Here is a 19160-nt window from a genome sequence, read left to right as displayed (position 1 = left end):
GATAAAGACAATTTAATAGGGGAAGCAAAGGCCACGTGCAAACAAGTGAAGCATAACAAGGAATTAATCCAGTGTTTCCCAAGGGCAGGCAGGTGTTCAGCCATGCCCAGGAGAGCAGGGCCCATCACACACAACAGTAATTTGGGAAGACAAACATCATCACTCCAAATGCCCCCTGTTCCTTCTTCTTCCCCCAGCTTCACATACTGAGCACAATGCCAGAGGTTAAGGAATTTCCCTTGGGTCACTTGGGATCAGCTGTCCTGGCTGTGTCCCCTCCCAGCTTCTCGTGCACTCCCAGCCCCACTCATGGGGTGGGGTCATGAGCAGAAAATGCCTTAACCTTGTGCAAACACTGCTCAGCAATAATGAATATGTTTTTGTGTTATCAACATTGCTTTGGTCACAAATCCCAAATACAGCACCCTCCAAGGTACGATGATAAAATTTAATTTAATTTAATTTAGCCAAAACCAGTACAACTTTATGCACTTATTTGTAGACTAAGTATTACCTTTGGTTAAAAAGATATATGTTGGAAATTTTAAAATAATCTTGATTTTTAAAAAAGATATCTATGAAGAAAGGCATCATAAGGTTTCCATCATAATTTGCCTGCTGCAAATGAAAATCTCATATTAGATCAAAAGGAAAAAATTCAGAAGGCTCTATTTTATTGTTTTTGTGTTGTTTTTTTTTTTTGTGAATTTGAGCACTCACAATATCTTAATTAAAACCATTGAGGGAAGGCAGTAAGCCATAACAGGCAAAGATGAACATGAGTGTTCCCACAATTTTTTGATATGGGAAAATGGTGATAAAATTTGTTTGCATTGTAATTCAAAAATATTTTGAGCTCTTGAGAAGAATGGTGCTCAACAATGTTCAGTTATGCAGCAGAGAGAAACATAGCATTTCTGCCTTGCAGAAAATTCTGTCTTTTCACATTTGTTTTCCTCCTGAAGCAAGGAGAAAATTTGACCTTCGTAAGTTTTCCAGGACATTTGTGTTCTGGAAGGTTCAAATTAGGAAGAGTCAAAGCCTTTGATTTCAATATTGAAAGTAAAGATTGACATTGCTATCATTAGAAGGTTGGAGTTGGTTTTTACTGAGTTTGCAATCTTTCTTTCAAAGCAATTGTAGCAATAATTTATACTTCCTTATGATGATGCATGATCCATTATGTTGTTCTTTTTAGGCACTTATGCAAGTCTGTTACTGATTACCCTGGGACCAAAATCCATAGCTAGATCTCTTCCTCCTACAGTGCATTGAAAAATTTATAATTCCATGAGGTGTGTGTGTTCAGTCAGTGTATTTCCTTTATGTACATGTACCTTCAAGGATGACTCTTTGAAAAAAAGAAATAATTGGAAACTTAAATTTTGGCTCTTCTAAGGCAAAGCAGTATGAAGTGAAGTATGATGGAATAATTTAGGTTAAAAGCTTGTGAAGAGCTCATCTAGTCCAACCTCCTGCTTCAAACAGGTCAGACTTCAATATGAGAACAAGTTTCTCAGGGCCTTGTCCAGTAGACTTTTGAAAATCTCCAAGGATGGAGATTCCACATACTCTTTGATCAGTCTGTTTCACAGGTGTAATTGTGAAAGACCTGTTGCAACTTGTAATCATTGCATTCTGCCCTTTCTCTGTGTGAGTCTGAGAAGAAAAGGCTGCATCTTCTCTAGAAACTTCTTGTAAGTAGTGGAAGACTGCAATTAAGTTCCCCTTTATCTTTCTGTATTCCAAGCTAAATAAAACCACCTTCCTCAGCTGGACTTCAGTTTGCTTCTCACATATGAGAGCCCAAAAATCTCTGGGTCCTCTTATGCAAAGGATTTTTTTTACCCAGCCATTGGTCAGGCTTCATCAAAGCATCACAAGTGAGGAACTTAGGACCTGGCTGAACCCATGGTATTCCTGTTCACACCTTTCTGCTTGTTGAGCTCCTCCTGACTGGCAGGGCCATCCTCCAATGCACCAACCATTCCTGCCAGCATGCAGCATCTTCTACTTCTTCTCCCTAATGAGTGAAGGGCTCATTAGCAGCTGCTGTTCTGCTTTGGCAGCCCTCAGCACCCCTGAATGCCTGTGGGCAGGACCATGGGCTCAGGTACACCCAGGTGAAGCAGTCCCTCTCTCAATTGTCAGCTGCCAGGAGCAGCTTGTCCTCCCCAGATCTTGGCTACCAGACATGCAGAACTAGGAGAGAGAGCAGACCTTGCCAGCAGAGACAAAGGCAAGGAAAGCACTAATGCCTCAGCCTTCTCTGTGTCCTTCAGCATGAGGTTGTCTTGGCAGCTTCTTGAGAACCCCTCTCATCTGTCTGTCCTGCATCTCTTGGCATTTTGTCATGTCACTTCAAAATGCTTTGGACCATCTGAGATGTAGAAGTACTCTTTTTCAGTCAGGGCAATCCATGGTGTAGCATTTCATTTATTTCTTTTATACTGTAAAATTGCATTTGTTTGGAAAATAATTCTCATAAGGTATGCTTGGTTAATGCTAGCAACAGTGGTAATTTTCTAGTTTTTCATACCTGCAAAAGTCCAAAATTCTGATTAGACTGAAAGAAGAAACACTGAAGTGGAAACACACAAGAAAACATAAATGAAACAGAAAATAGATTAAAAAAATTGAATATCAGTGCATGCTATATTGGTATTTTTCCAGGTAATACTTTCAACTAAACACAGGAAAATTTCATACTATTTCTGTAACAACATATTTTTCTGCTTTGCTTTTTGCATCCAGAAATTTCTACAAACAAGCTCTTGTTTAAAATAAGTTCTAATTAACTAGTCTTTCATTAATGCTGTACATTTTGTGGTTATTTGTCTGCATCAACTCCTTTCCACAAGTGCTTTGTCAAAGAAAAAAAACAGAGACACCTTAAGAACAATTTGGATTACATATCACCACTTTCATCATGGTAGTATATCCAGTATACTTTGAATGCCAGTGTTGACTGGATAAGCAAACAGACTTCACAGGTGTAATTTCTACTCTGTGGAAAGAGCACAGAATAATATCCAACTTTGACCTGAAAAACCTTTCAGCCTCCTGACCTTTCAGTCTCTGGTTAACCTCCACAGAGTGTATGTAGTGTGCAGACCTGTAGCTAAGTTCATGCATAAATACTTTTCTATACTCTCAAGCTGCAGGAGACTGAGTATGTTCTCTTCCAGCAGATTAAGGATTTTCCTATTTCTTATCCAGAAGATGGAACATTCAGATAAAAATAAAGTATAACAACATGTTTGGCAAAAATCACTTGACATTGCATTTGCCCCTAAAAACACCCATGGACAGCAACTCTGCTTCTATGCAGTAGTCTGTTGAATTTCAGTCAGTGTGTTAGCATGTGTTCAATGCCTTGTATTTCTCTTGAAATCTGATAATTTTTGTCTTGGTCTAATATTTAGCTCCTTCTGTTGATGAAAGATGCTAAATTTAATTTTATTTTTCTCCTCTTTGAGTACATGAGGAAGAAACTGTAATCCTTCTACCACATTTGTAGAGTTTTCTATTTTTGACCTTAATTTGCATTATCAAAATCACACTAATATTTTTTCTTTCATTTCTTTTCTTTCCCCTTTTTTTGTTTCATTTTTCTAGCAAGTTCATGACCAAGAAAATGTGTTTAGTTCCTTTGAACTTCATAGGTGTATAATAACCATAAAATCACTTACAAAAGAAGCTATCTTCTTATGGCATATTTGACCTGAACAGCTCAAGATCAGAAAGTGCTGCAAATGTTTTTATAATAACCTTTCCTCATGATATTTTCAGATTTGGTAACTTAGAAAAATTAAAAACTAAAACTTTCTGGTGCTTACCTGAAATTAATCTTGCTCTGGCTGTCCTGATGCTTCAGGGTGACATCAGAAATACTGAAGTCATTGGGTGCTGATTAAGGTTAAATTCCACTTACTTTCCTCATTGCTTTTAATTAATTGTATAGGTCAATTATGATGCATAGCATGTCAGCAGAATGTGAAACTGTGTTGGCCTTATGTAAAGCACAGAGCACTGGGTCAAGTACAATGGCTGTTTCAGATGAAAGCAGTGTGTACTGCAGTGCAAGTTTTGGGCTGTGAAGTTCACAGAATTAACTTTCCCCCCTTGCACTGATGGCTGTACTGTGCTCTCCCATGTTGGGGGTAAACTCAGATATTTATCTGAGTCCTGGTGCAGTCTGTGAGACTGAAACTTCCATGTTTCAAATTCCTCACAAACAGTTCAGTAACTCTACTGTCCTGTGAATATTCCCAGAGTGCCTTACAGCAATCAAAATGAGGGCAAAGTGGATTTACACCTGGAATGTAACATCAAAGGAATAGAACACTGAAAATACGTTCTAAGATTTTCTTAGAGCCATAACCATTTAGAATGTATATTATTTTAGTATTTTAATTTCAGCCTTTATACAATTGTACTTAATTTATAGACAACTATAGTGGTATGTGATAAAGAGTCATATACTGTTCTTGGGCTTGGAATTCAACTGTCTCTACCTTTGCAGGGTTAGCACAGTGATTTTGGCTTTTGTCAGCTAACACTTTCCTGGGCATTATTTGGGCATATTTTGGGAGCTAACACAATGAGCAGCTTTCAAGATTATCCTGGTTTGAAGAGTAAGGCAATTTAGTATCATGGAGTGTCCCATTCTTGACTACCTGTTTTCCACTGCCAGGAAATAGTCCCAGGCATTTAGTTTACTAATACAGGCACAGCCTCTTAAGCAGAAGAGAAGACTCATTAATTTAACTGGATTGGAACCAGAGTGCTCAGTCATTTGTATAATCAAATTCTAAAAAGAGGTAATAATATCTTAATTTATATTTTATTATTACTGATTGCTCATTAATATGTAATCAATCAATCCTTTGCATTTCTGAGTCAATTTCTACATGAATTTATTGCTCACTAAGGAGTGCTGCAGGCAGTATTCCATATAAAAGTCCTGACATTGACAGCTGTGAATTCACAAAGTGAGTATCTGGTTCAAAACTGTCTTTCAGTTTCACCTGAACTCAATAGGATTTTGAGAAAATCCTGTGAAACTGAGTGGGGAAAAAGCTGGCAGATGGGCTTCAATGTAAATAAATATATTGCCTAGAGAAATTAGGGATGCATGATTTAATCCATACTTACATGATGCCAAAAACCCCAAACTGTCACTTAAAACTCCAGGACTTGTCTGAAGTCATTAGCAAGAGTCCCAAGGCCAACAGAACACTGCCCATCATCACAAAAGGATGACAAAGGACAAAACAGGAAGCTTCTTTTTGCAGCTGTTTTTTTCTGTACAAAAGCCTGACATGCACTGTCTCAAGAATGTTCTTCTGACCTCTGTCTCTCAAGAAGGAGTTGAGAGGTGAGAGATGGGCACCAAAAACGTGAAAAAGAGGAGCTGCCTCATAAGGAGAAACTGGACAGGCTGAGACTCTTGCATCTGTACAGAGTAGTCTGAGGAGGTTATAATCAAGATTACAGAATCACCTCATCCCATCTTACCTGAACTAGGAGGCACCCTCTGAAGCTGCTGGGGACAGATCCAGCAATTCCACCTGAAGAGAATGGCTGTGGTTGTGGGGTCTTGCCATACTGCACCTTCTGCTGCCATCACAGGAAACAAAGTCTTGGGCTAGAGGGACCACTGGTTTGAAGAAGTTTGGTACTGTGTTGTTAACATAATTCTAGCAAGACAATATTTCATGAGGGCAGTTGTTTTTTTTTTTGCTTGCCTCCAAATAGAAACTCCTCCATTCAGGAATGTACCATACTATTTCTATTTTCATTTTTTTTGAATGTACTTTTAAATCCTTGAGTATTTTCTGCTGCCTTCCTGGATTGGATTTTTTCTCCCTAGCTTTAGTTTCCTTTGCAAATTTTCTGGCTATTCTCGTTTCTAGTTAGTATATATTGAAAATAATTTACTCTTTTTTCCCCTCCTGTTTGTTGTGCAAGGCTTTAAGAATATCACTTTGTCATTATGATCCCTGTCTAACATGAGGGTTGGATCACTACTGAGAGGTGTTTATTTTTCTGTTGCTTACCGTGGGAGTTTAAATAAACATCTTAGACTAAAAACCCTAACTTTAGGATGGCTAATGCTGGATGAAATTGATTTGCCCCAGCTATATAAAATGTCTCCTGTGATTATGCAGTGTTCATTCATGTAAGAATATTTGTTTAACACTGTTGGTGACACAGATGGTGGGATCTAATGCACCCTCTGAAAGTTTGCCAATGCCACCAACATGTGTGGCACAGTCAGCCTGCTGGAGGGAAGGAATTCCACCCAGAGGGACCTGGACAGGCTCGAGGTGGGCCCATGAAGACAAGTTCAAGGTCCTGCACCTGGGTTGGGGCAATCCCAAGCACAAATACAGACTGGGAAGAGAGTGGGTTGAGAGAAGCCTGGAGGCAAAGAGCATGGGGGTGTTGGTTGAAGAGAAGCTCAACATGAGCCAGCCACGTGCCCTTGCAGCCCAGAAATCCAACCACAGTCTGGCTGCAGCAACTGCAGTGTGGGCAGCAGGATTTGGGGAAGCAATTCTCCCACTCTGCTCTGCTCTCATGAGAAGCCTGGCTGGGGTGCTGCATCTGGCTCTGGGGCACACAACACAAAATGGACATGGACCTGCTGGAGCAAGTCCAGAGGAGAGCCACAAAGATGGTCAGAGGGATGGGACACCTCTGCCTTGAAGACAGGCTGAGAGTTTGGCTTCTTCAACATGCAGAAGAGAAGGCTCCAGGGAGACCTTAGAGCCTCTTCCAGTAAAGGAAACCTACAAGACAGCTGGAAAGGGACTGTTTACAAGGGCAATTTATAATAATAGAACAAGTAAGAATGACTTTAAACTAAAAGAGGGCAGATTTAGATTAGATATAAGGAGGAAATTCTTTACTGTGAGGATGGTGAGACCCTGGAACAAATTTCCCAGAGAAGCTGTGGATCCTCCATCCCTCAAAGAGTGTTCAAGGGCATGTTGGATGGGGCCCTGAGTAACCTGGTCTAATGGAAGGTGTCCCTGCCCATGGAAATGGATTGTACTAGATATACTAGACCTACTCTGCCCATTTTATGATTCTACAATAAGATGTAACTTATTGTAGCCATTGTTCCCCCACCAGTCACTGACCTTCGTTGGGGTGGATAATTCAGATTTTTCAATGTAAAGCACTTCTGTATTCTGTTGACATATATGGAATATTGTGATTTCCAGTTGCCAATAGTTTTCTAAAAATGAAGTGTCCTGAATGTAGATTACTACTATATCATCATTATACCCTTTCAAAATATCATTCTCATTCAAGTCAGGCTAGCTATTTGCATTGGGAATGCTGACTGCTGCAAGACTATCGAGGTGCACTGGGGGAAAGACTTTTTAATCTTCACCTATATCTTATGTTCTTTTTCTAAGTATCCTCTGCAGATTGCTGTCAAAGATGGCACTAGATTCAAGAGATCTTTGTGTGGTTTGGTACACTTCTACTTTCCTTGTTAGATAGGTGTCTGTGATATCCTCTATGTCAAATCATGAATTTGATTTGATTTGATTTGATTTATCTTAAAATCCTTACGTTTGTGAAGAAAACTACTGCTCTCTTCTTTCAAACCTGACTCAATTAAATCTGTCTGTGACATGGTCAATTTGCATTTTGGATAGATTTGTCTTTTTGGTCTCTTTTTCTGTTTCTAGGTAGTTTTATACCTTCTTGTCTGTTCCAATTAATTCTGAAGATATTGCCCATACTCTATGACCCCCATTTATAATATTGCACAGTCAAACCCCCCATTTTTTCACTTGTTTTGTAGCCCACCACTCATCTCTCAAATTTTATTTCTCCACTTGTTTGTAGGCCTGAAAAAGCCACCAAGCAGATAATTTAGAAATTCCTTCTCTTCAGTTCCTTCCCAAATCCTTTAAATCTTCTGTAATTGGTTCCAGTGTATGCCACCTTCATCTGAGAGATGACAGATGATTTTCTTCAGTTCTCTATTCACTCTTTGTGTTTGATTTCCTATTTTTGGTCTATGGAGACTTAATTTCTTTTATTGTCCCCATTTCTTTCCAGCTTTCACTTCCTGGTTTCATTAAGACTCCTCAGACTGCATTTTTGACAACCATAGGGCCACTAAAAAGGGTTTTACAAAAGGTATTAAAACTTTTGAAACCCTCAAGGCAGATGGGTGTCTCTTGAAACTTTGTGATTTATTCTGCAGAAGAAGCAGAATAACCAAGCCCCTGAAGTGGAAGCAGGGGTTAGTCACTGTAAGAAAAACCCAAATGTGAACAATTCTTTTAATGAGGAAAGGAGATTTAATATATGTCTTCATTGCTTGAGATAACACACTTTCCTTTTACTTCTGAGCAGAGCACATAGGTTTTACTGGCTGTGACTGAAAACAAGTTCATTTTCTGGCCAGTTTCTGTGAGAAAGAAAGTGAAATAATTTTATATATTTTATTTTATTTATGCATTAGATCTACCAGTTTATTTAATTTCAGGTGTGGCAGCCTGAAAAGAGAAAGCATTCAAACATCTCATGATCTGTAATGGCAATCCAAATTCATTAATATGCAAAGCAAGAGATATAATTTTCAGAGCAATTTGATAAACTGATTACAAGATGGTACTTCCAGTAGGAATAGATAAGAGAAAAATATTTTGCTTTCTGGTGAAAGCCTGTAGTGTCTGAATTTGATACTTATTAGAAACAAAGGAAAATCATTGGTTGTAGGACTTGCCAATAATTAATTAGATCAACAAATCTAACACATTTATCTCTTGGAGGAAATAGTTTCTTTTTGCCATAAAGTGACAGGGGTTGCTTGAGACTTCATGGAGTAATAGAGATAACATCTCTTAGTGGTCAGTTTATGTTCTGATACTTGTTGTTGATTTCTGTTGATTTTTCTCTTTTAAGTTAAAGGTAATGACAAAATGGGTCATAAAATTATCCAGCTTTCAAAAATATGTATGTCTGTCCAGCTGCAGTAGCAACAGGGGGCAACAGCTCTTCAGTTGTCATAGATCCACAACTGAGGCTGAGCTATGACAGTTTGCACAAGCCCTTTTGTTGGATTCCTACAGTAGATTTTCCTTCCAGCTTGTCTCATTGTTCCCTTGCACCTGTGTAATTGACCAGTGCATAGCAGATGTTGCTTTCAGCAAAGAAGAAATTTTTTCAACAGTCATTGAAAACAACTTCATAAATATTTCCTAAAGCAGTCTTGGGCTTGGATTTCTGCTGGATGGGAACCTCAGAAGGCATTAATCCATGTAGTCCCTCCATATATCCTCTGCTTTAATAGTGTGGAACAGAGGGAAACCTATCTCATGTGACAGTGTTTATACTTTATATATGTATATAAATAATAATATATATATAATATATAAATAATAATAATAGTATATATAATAAATAAATATATTTATATATATAAATAAGGCATTAAGCCCAAAGCCAGTCCTCAGTTACAGTGGAGTCATTGTCTGAGATGAAACGTCGATTGTGTTTTATCCTTTATGTCTTCTCAACTCCATGATAGTTTTAATCTGTTGATCTGTGTTTGAATGCAACAATCTGTATTTTCAATATGATTATCATGATCAGCTGAAAGAAGTTTGCAAAAGCTTTTCCAGTGGTTTTCAGCCAAGAGCTGTTGACAATTACATCTTCATGCCTTGTCAATGTCAATTGTTTAGCAAAGATAAAATCACTGTCTAGGTTGCTGTTTGTAAGTTCTTCACAAGGATTGAGCTAGACCTCTGGAGTTCAATGAATATTTGGGATATAGCATGGTTTTGTTCATTGTAAAAGCTGATATTGCAAACACAGGAGAATCTGAGTGAATCAGACTGCATTACTACCTTGTGCCTTTCATCCTTCTGTTATGTGCAGGAGAAATGGGTGACAAAGGACAGAAAGGCAGCATAGGACGGCATGGAAAAATTGGTCCTATTGGTTCCAAAGGTATGTTTAATTCAGTTGTTTCTCTGATTGTGTTTCAGGTGAAAAATTTGTGATCAGTTATGTTTGAGAAAAGTTTAGGGGCTTGAAAAATGGCTGACAATTCTCACAGTTTACCTCAGTAGGAATTTTCTCACACTGTAGTCAGCCAGGTCACTGAGATCTCTCAACCAGTTACCTTTTGCTGTGTCAGTAGTATATTTAGTCTCAAAGCCCTGAGAGTGTCCTAGTTTGAGGGTAAATAAAGAACTTCACACTATCACACAAGTGTGGACAGTCAAAGCAGTGGGAAGATGTGCTGTACTTTTGCAGACTTTTAAGAGCCAGAAGATGTGTTTCCTTATGTTGCCTACTCTATAGGCTTCCTGTGTGACTTTGGTTAAGTCATTTGGACCAGTGTTTACCTAATCATCTAGATTATGATTTGAAATTTAGGTATATCCAGCCCTTTTACAGCATCTGAATTTACTGTGAAGTTCATGTGGAGTTCATGAATGTCAAGAAGTGTATATTGGTACATATTATTTGGATTCAAGTTTCATAGCTTTGGCTAGCCTTTGTTGTGGGATGACTCAGACAGGAAAACCTTTATTTTTGCTTGGGCATATTTCTACTTTCCATATTTGAATTTCACTAGAGAAAAAAATAGATAAGTGCTAAATGAACTATTGACAGAAAAGGCTGCATTAACATTATGTTTTTTTTCAGGTGAAAAAGGAGATAATGGTGACATAGGACCACCAGGTCCTAATGGTGACCCAGGTAATCCATAACACATCTTGTTTATGTGAAAGACTTTTCATCACTAAAAATGCATCTGTTTACATACTGGGGGAAATAATGAATGATTTTTAATAGGTACTGTGATATTTCCAAATGACTTAAAATCATTGAAGTTGCAGCAGCTGCTGGACTTGTGATGTATGTGCTAAAACAATATATCATACTTTCTCAGAGGAGTAATCTCTCCAGAAGTCTAGTGGGAGGTGAAGTCAGACTGTCTGCATCACTTATCACCAGGGCAAAGGGATGTCTCTGCATATCCCACTTTGTCTTCCAGTCAACACGAAGGAGCAGGTTGGATTCATGGATTCCTGCCCCTTCATGGATTATGGTTAAAGAAGCAGGAGATTGTCAAGAACACAGATCACAGAATGGGTCAGGTTGGAAAGGACCACATTGGGTCACCTAGTCCAAGTTCTGCTCTAGCAGGGTAATCCCAGAGCACATGGCTCAGGATTGTGTCCAAACAGTTCTTGAATATCTCCAGTGAGGGAGGCTCCACAGCCTCTCTGGGCAATCTGTTCCCATGCTCTGTTACCCACACAGTAAAGAAGTTCTTTCTCATGTTCAGGAGGAACTTCCTGTGCATCAGTCTCTGCCCATTGCCTCCTGTCATAGTGCTTGGCACACCAAGCAGAGCCTGGCTTGGTCTTGTCACCCCCTCTTCAGATTCTTATATGGAGGTATATGGGTCTTCCAGAGCTATACAGCTGTTCTAGAGAAACAGCCTAGCATAAGGAGTGCAAGCCTTGCAAAAGTGGCAGGATTTGACTGAATTCATCCCTTCCTGGCAGGGTGCATTGGAGGTGCACAGATTGGATTTCTCATCAGAGCACAATTTGTCACTCTGACTCCTGAGCCAGCGTGCCGTGCACCTGGCCAGCATGCACAGCTCTGCAGGGCAAGTACCCTGTGCTCAGACTGACTTACACAACTGGGCTGAGTAATTGGGTGTCCAATGCACATTTTAACAATTACGTACAGAACTGCAAACTGTAATAAATGCAAACAGTAATTGACCCTCATTTTGAGATTTGTGGTCAGAGATGTGACAATTATCCTTTCAGTACTCACATTCAGATTATCAAACCGATACCAATTTGGGTTAAAAGATGATTTTTTATTGTCTAACTTTATTGTCAGAAGTATTGTAAATTCTGTACTTTCAAAAACAGAACTGCATTTTGCAGGTAGTTATGTGCATTATGGGTTGGAATTTAGGATCTGCCATGATATGTTCCTTGGGAAAAACTTGCAAACAATGTTTTTTGCTGAGAAAAAAATCTTTGAGAAAGCTAAAGAAAATAATTTTACTGAAAACGAGAATTGTTGGAAAATGTTTTTATTTTAAAAATACTGTGGATTTTTTTCAGAGAATATCTATCTGTGCTTAGGTTAGTGCTAATAATTCAGAGCTGAAGATTCATAGGAAGTGAACTGAGCTGTTCTGCACAGGTCGAGACACCTCTGAGAATCATATAATGGTGCAGGGTGGTGAAAGCTCTAATTTTCTGTCTGTTACTTGCAAGACAGCTTTTTCCAGGGCTGCCATGCTGGGCCTTTTCATAAAATTGTTGAGATAATTGTTGAAATTAGGTAGCTTTTTGATTTGGGCTATCTGTATCATTTCACAGGCATCCCTTGTGAGTGCAGTCAGCTGAGGAAGGCTATTGGTGAAATGGATATTCAAGTAGCCCAGCTGACGACAGAACTGAAATTCATAAAAAATGGTAGGTTAACTTTACGTAGCTGTTCTCCCTTCTTTGTGCCTCGTTGTGTCGGCGCAATCGCTCGCAGAGAGCGCCCCTTTCCTCCTGTGACCCGTGCAGCTGTCCTGGGGTGCGCAGTGACTGGGTTTGTGGAAACGCTCACTTTTCAGCACTGCCCTCCCCCGCAGCTGTCGCCGGCGTGCGGGAGACCGACCACAAGATCTACCTGCTGGTCAAGGAGGAGAAGCGCTACAAGGAAGCGCAACTCTACTGCCACGGACGGGGAGGGACGCTGGGCATGCCCAAGGACGAGACTGCCAACAGCCTGATCGCCTCCTACATCAACCAAGCCGGGCTCACGCGGGTCTTCATCGGCATTAACGACCTGGAGAAGGAGGGGAACTTCGTCTACTCGGACCGGTCGCCCATGCAGACCTTCAACAAGTGGCGCAGCGGGGAGCCCAACAACGCCTACGACGAGGAGGACTGCGTGGAGATGGTGGCGTCGGGCGGCTGGAACGACGTGGCCTGCCACATCACCATGTACTTCGTGTGCGAGTTTGACAAGGAAAATGTCTGAGCTGCTCTGCTCTTTCTTCATTCTAGGAGTTTAAGTTGATTCTAAGTTGATTGAGCGACATACTCCGCGTTTACAGAGTACAAGTGAAGTTTTGCAAGAGTTGTACAGCTGTAAATACAGTTTAGGTATTCAAATATCAGAATTTACCCTTCAGAAGGGAGGAGCAGTAATAAGGCATAGTTTGGTTGGCTTTTTTTTTAATGTAGGAAAATATATCTATTTAGATAAAAATGTGCTTTTGGGCTAAATTTTGCCCTTACAACAGTTAACAAATGTGATTACATGACTGTAAGGGAAGGCAAAATTTGACCTCTGCTTGTTAGAATCATTAGAATTAGATTCCTGATATTCTTTTATCTTAGTAAAATTTTTAGTTATAAGTGCTAATTACTGGTAGTGCTACAGGGATATTTTGGCAACAAGACAAATATTTTCTATACTCAATTTAATAAGTGCAAATATTGCTGTAGGTTTTTTGAATGTTACAACTCTTTTTTTTTTTTTTTTTAAATAGCCAAAGCAAACCAAAAAGTCATGATTCCTACCAATTTTGTAATACTTCTTTATTAAGCTGTTCACAGATTTATGGCCAGGAAGCATTTAAGTAAACTGAATTTTAGTGCTGAGGGAGGACAAAGTCTAGTGAAAGGTGTCCCTGCCCATGGCAGGAGGGTGGAACTAAGTAATCTTTAAGGTCTCTCCCAACCCAAAATATTCTATGATTCCATGATTCTATGCTATGACAACTCTTATAATTTAGCACTTAAAGAGGGTTTCCATCCAGATGGTGCTTTGGGGTTGGCTAAACGTAAAAGTAGCAATTCGATTTTCTGCATTCCTTTGTTGAAAAGGATTCAGTGCATGGAGAATTTCAGACCCCAAATAATTCCCTAAAGTAAACCTTTCACATTTTTTAAAGATAATCTGTGTTCATCTTGTTACATAACAAGCAAAATACCACCCCTCCACAATTTAAGGCAGACTTCATATATATGCAATTAAGCTCATGAAAACACATTAGCTATCAGTTCCTTTTAGTAAGAAAACAGCTTACATGTTTACACAGATTGTTAAAATAATGCCCTGAAAAGCAGAAAAGTTTCTGCAATTTTCCTGATTATGTATATAGCAGTAATAAATGACTTTGCACAAATAATTTATGTACCAAATTTACAATTGCATGTGATGGAAAAATGTGTTGTATATTTAAAAAACCCCAACAAAACAAAACCAGCATAATTTCACACAAGAAATGATAAATTACTTTAAATCTTCCCAGGATCCAGTTGGATGCATCTCACTGTTGGGCATAGAAAAATCTACAAAATCTCTGGCTGTGTTTCTTTAGGAGTACCTTGCACAGTGTTTTAAGATGATTTTTAAGGATAAATGATCCCTGCATAATATTCTGATCAAAATGCATATCTGATCATTATGGCAGATTGGCATATAGGATATCCACAGTGGATATGGTATGTGGTCCCAGACATTTCCCTACAACATGGAAACCAACTCCTATCAACTCTGCTCTGGCATGTAAACCATCAATGACCATACAATGCTGTTCATATCCACAGACACTGACATTATTTGATTTGTATAATCAAGAGAACAAACTCTTTTGCTTGCTGTATTTACTCTGTAAATCTCAATCCTTTATATATATATATATGTTTGCTATTAATTTTGAAGATCACTAGCAGTATTATAGTATCTTATAGTATTTCATTATCAGCCCAGCTCCAGAGCACTCACTCAAAATGAATGGGTCCTTTGATTGCTTTATTTTCTTTTAATAAAGATAAGTATAACACCTGTGTGTTAGTCATTCTTCCAACTGCATATCGAAATCTATTAAATAATGTGAATTGCTTCCTATGCTAATATTCAAAACTCTGTAGAATTTGCAGGGAGCTAACAATTCCAGTAGAGCAATTTGTTTAGAGTAGTGGCTTTTGAATATCATGATTGTTTCCTGCCTGCTGTACAAATCCTCAGAAACTCTTTAAATCTCCAGCATACTTTTGTCAAATCATTGTTGCTATATTAAAACAGTCCTAACATGAGATACAGATATTTGAAGTTCCCTCATTATGTGTGCTGAAGTTGCAGTTTTTCACCTAGGTTTGAAAATTTCTGTTGTATTGTTCAGTTTCCTCAGAAGGATGAAAAGAGGCTTTTTAGGGAGAGGGGAAGCTTTTTGAGATGCCAAATCCTCCTATTTTAGCTGAAGTCACACCATGTTTTAAAGATTGCCTTGATATCTGGAACATTTAAACAGTCTCAATTTCTATTATAATTTAGGATAAAAAGTAAAAGCAATGGAAAAGACATTTATTTTTTCCTAGTTTTCATGTTCTTCAGGATACTTTTTTTTTTTTTTTTTTTTTTTTTGCAATGCTGGATATATGAGGTAGAAACTAAGTTAGTTTCAATGTCAAATACCTGTACACTGGCTGCAGCAGCCCTTATTTCACCATTTGGGCAAAGGGAGCAAGGCTAGTGTGTAAGGTCTCTAGCTGCCCTGCAAGGGGCAACAGCAGCACATCCCCTTTGAGGAACTGGGTGAGAAATGATGGAGGCATTGGAAATGAATGAGCCCTTCATAATTTCTTTCACCCTCGAGTTGCTGATGCCTGTAGGTGCAGCCTTGCTGGAGGCAGGAATCAATGTTGCATGTAGTGCTCAGCCTGCATGAAGCCTGCTGACATGCTTGGAAAGGTTTCCATTACTCTCTCTGGAATTTGGAACTATTGTTTTTTTAAAAAATGAAATGAGTGATACGTTAATTTTACTTGGGGTGTTTTCCATGTACATTAAAACCTGCAGCTGTAATATAATTGCTCATTTTGTGTAGCTCTGCAGAAGCCTTTGGAACATGTCTGCCTGCCAAGCACAGGTGTTTCTCAGACTATTCTTATATGCTCTATTTTTGATGGATAATTTTTCCTCATAAATATATCCCCATAGCCCTTTTTTATTTTATTCTCAAATAAAGGGCATTCTGTGGCATTTTAAACAGGCAACAATAGCAGAGTTTTTTTAATGTAGTCACCCATTCATATTTTTGGATGACTTCTTCCTATAAAATGTGGATTTCATCCAGCTGTACTCTGCACTTTTAGCTGCTAGGGCTGGATGTTGTAGTATTAATGTCAGGGCAGATGTGCACTCCTGTTCTAGGAGAGGGATTGGTGAAGGTGGAGCACTTGACTGGCTGAGTCCAAGGGCAGCTCCAGTGCTGTGAGAGCTCTGACTCCCTGTGGACACCTTGGGAGAGCTCTGGATCATGTCTGATCCTGAGCACCATCCAGATTTGCCACTCCACAACCTCACTGCTTGGTGGGAAGTGCTGCTCCCGCTTGCCTTGTTATTCTGCTCAGCTCCTGGCTCACCATCCCTCATGAACCAGCTGCTCCTCACTGTGCTCTGACAGCTGACATGATTATCCCTGGAAATATGGGTTTGTTACAGGTTTGTTAGCAGCAGAACTCCCTGACTGTGAGTTTTAAACATCCTTGTATCACAGGGAAGAACTGTAAAAAAATTAATATTCATATGTGGGATATAGAGCATCCTTATTCATGCAAGTGAAATGGAGTGCTTCATTTTTCATAAGCTCAGGAAATGCCAGTTCAAATATGCTTCGTAAAATAGCAGCTGGTTGGACCTTTTTTGTTACAGCTCTTGATGAAAAGCAAAAGAAGATGATATCAAAACAATTTTAATTGTAAAATATGATGAAGGTTCACATCAGAGGAAGACTTTTGAAGCAGACATTTTTCAAGATGTTCACTTTTAGAATTTTTCAGAATTTAATTTCCAAAAGCTTTATTTTGAGCCATAAAGGGATTTGATTTTTATAGTATTGTTCATATGCTTTACACCGTGTCAGTAACAGTGATCTGTATGTTTGAAATATTTTACTTTATTCTTTAGGTCTTGATTTCCAATGGGAACAAGTTACCTTTTTGAGACTTCTGTTTGCTATCTGAAAGACTGTGACAATGGAATTGTTTTTTCCTCCTGAACCTGCTATGACACTTTACATGCTTAGAGTGCAGAAGAATAGATAGTTCAACTGACATTACATAAAAGATATTCTTACTGATTTTGAAAATTATTCATTTAAGTATTATGTCATATAACTAGTAGTTTATGCACTATTCCAAATGTCTAAACCAATCATTATATAAGATAAATATGAGCCCTTTGAAACCTAAAAGTCTTACAAATCTACTTTCATCCTGAATTAAAACAGAAATTTCCCAAAGCAACCAAATTTACAGTAAAGCAGAAATTCAGGGTTTCCTCTAGGTCTATAGCCAGACCTAATTTTTGTGGGAAACTCAGTGGCTTGTGATGGCTGAATCAAATCCTTGAGTAGAGAAGCAGAGAACAATGCAATGATGTGTGACCTTGCCATTTGCACTTTCTGAACTGCATCCCCTTAGCCTTTGTTGGTCCAAGGGTCTTTTCACTGGAGATTCTGTTTTCAATTTTTGGCTTTCCTGTGGTGCCAACAGGTTCACCACTCTACATGTCTGCCACAGATTACAAAGAGACAGGACTTTTTCCACTGTGGAGACCTGGAGGTGCCTGTAAAACTGTGATGGGAAAGGTATTGTGCAAAGCTGGAGCTGCCCACTCACCCCTTCCTTGGGGTGCACATTCCTGGCCAGGGAGAGTCAGTCCAGCCCACCAAAAGTAAAAATGACCTTGCTATTGTGGGTAAAAAGAAACCAGAGTTTTAGGATTCACCTAGGGAAAAATTGTGCAGTGAAGGATTTTGACTATTTACTTTACTGAGCAGCTGTGAGAAAGAACAGTTTGGTTTTAATTTTGCTGTGATAGGAGAGTACAAACTATGTGAAATGGGAGAGAAAGGGTTTGTGGAGAGGATGCAGTTATTTGCTCAAGGTGTTTTTCCAGATGCAATTCTCCTCCTAGGCCAGAGCTTTTCTATTGGATGAGGAGGGAATCCTCTCAAGAGGGAGAGCACAAAATGGAAAGGGTGGAAGAAGCAGTGAGTGGATGTGCAGAACTGGCAGTGAGTGGGATGCCCATGAGGCAGAATGTAAATGTTACCTCCAGCCATTCTCCAGCTTCCTGCTAGGGAAATGTAATTATCTTGCCCTTTCCATCACAATGTCTCACTATAGCTCTGGATGGGTAACTCACAAAAATAGAGTGAGTTGACCAATTTAGTGCAATATCTGTGCCTAAATAAAGCCCAGTTTGGGTCTATGAACAAATAATAGCATCCACCAGTCTCTGGGTATATTAATGCATGAAATCACAGGGGATATAATTAAGCACTGCTACTCAAAGGCTAGCCATGTAGTATTGATGAGCTTCTGGATATTCTTTACATATAAAAGTGTGAATGCTGCCAGGAATTCAGCAGCAGAAGGTCTGGTGTGCAGCTGAGCCATACAGGTGTTACCATACTATCATCTAGTGGCAGCAAGGGTAAAAATGAAGGAGCTGAGTGGTGTTTTGCTTCTGCTTGCATCTGTTGCAGTGTTGAAATCACTGATGCTGTATTGAACAACAGACTTCCCAGCTCTGAAGTCTTTACTCAGCTTTCTTCTTCTTTTCTTTTTTCTTTGTGAAAAGATTATTTTGAATTATTACAAAGAGATGTGCACAGATTTTAAGTCCAATTCTCAGGTGGGAGTTTTGACTAAGAAGTGAGAAGCGTGCCCAAATGAGCTCAATTATCATGCCTTGGAGTGAAGAAAAAGAAAACAAGTCAAGCTGTGCTCTGCAGGCCAGCATCTAAATTGCAGGTGCAGATCTTCACCTGGCATCAATCAACTCCAGTGAAGCCAAATTGATTTATACCTGCTGAGAATTTGAGACAGTATTGTCATCAATTCTAGATCTATGCTTATTTTGGAAAGAAAGAGAGAGAAGTATTTTGATATTTATAATTTATTCCAAGCACTTTAAATGTTACTCAGAGTCTGAGCCACTGCAATGGGTGTGTCTCCCATGAAGATTTCTGGGCAATAATCAATTTTGAGACAAATATTTGATGTAAAATAATTGAAGTATGTCCACGATGCAGAACTTTATCTTTGCAAGTACACAAGGGG

At 39.0% G+C, this 19160-nt stretch overlaps 1 protein-coding gene across 2 annotated transcripts in view; it reads left to right on the top strand.

Annotated features, from left to right (window-relative positions):
- The window catches only part of COLEC11 (collectin subfamily member 11), a 38197-nt gene extending 23325 nt beyond the window's left edge, over positions 1-14872 (top strand). Inside the window, exons 4-7 of one of the 2 annotated variants that reach the window (XM_056488343.1) lie at positions 9919-9990; positions 10696-10749; positions 12405-12500; positions 12650-14872. In XM_056488343.1, the coding sequence (XP_056344318.1) occupies positions 9919-9990; positions 10696-10749; positions 12405-12500; positions 12650-13059 (632 nt within the window). In that variant the 3' untranslated portion in view covers positions 13060-14872. The remainder of the gene's footprint in view (positions 1-9918; positions 9991-10695; positions 10750-12404; positions 12501-12649) is intronic. The other variant, XM_056488344.1, reaches the window with a different exon arrangement.
- Positions 14873-19160: the final 4288 nt, after the last annotated feature.

Source organism: Oenanthe melanoleuca, chromosome 3, assembly GCF_029582105.1.
Source record: "Oenanthe melanoleuca isolate GR-GAL-2019-014 chromosome 3, OMel1.0, whole genome shotgun sequence".
Lineage (NCBI taxonomy): Eukaryota > Metazoa > Chordata > Aves > Passeriformes > Muscicapidae > Oenanthe > Oenanthe melanoleuca.
The sequence above is the reverse complement of the archived record's forward strand: the minus strand, read 5'-3'. Positions and strand labels throughout refer to the sequence as shown.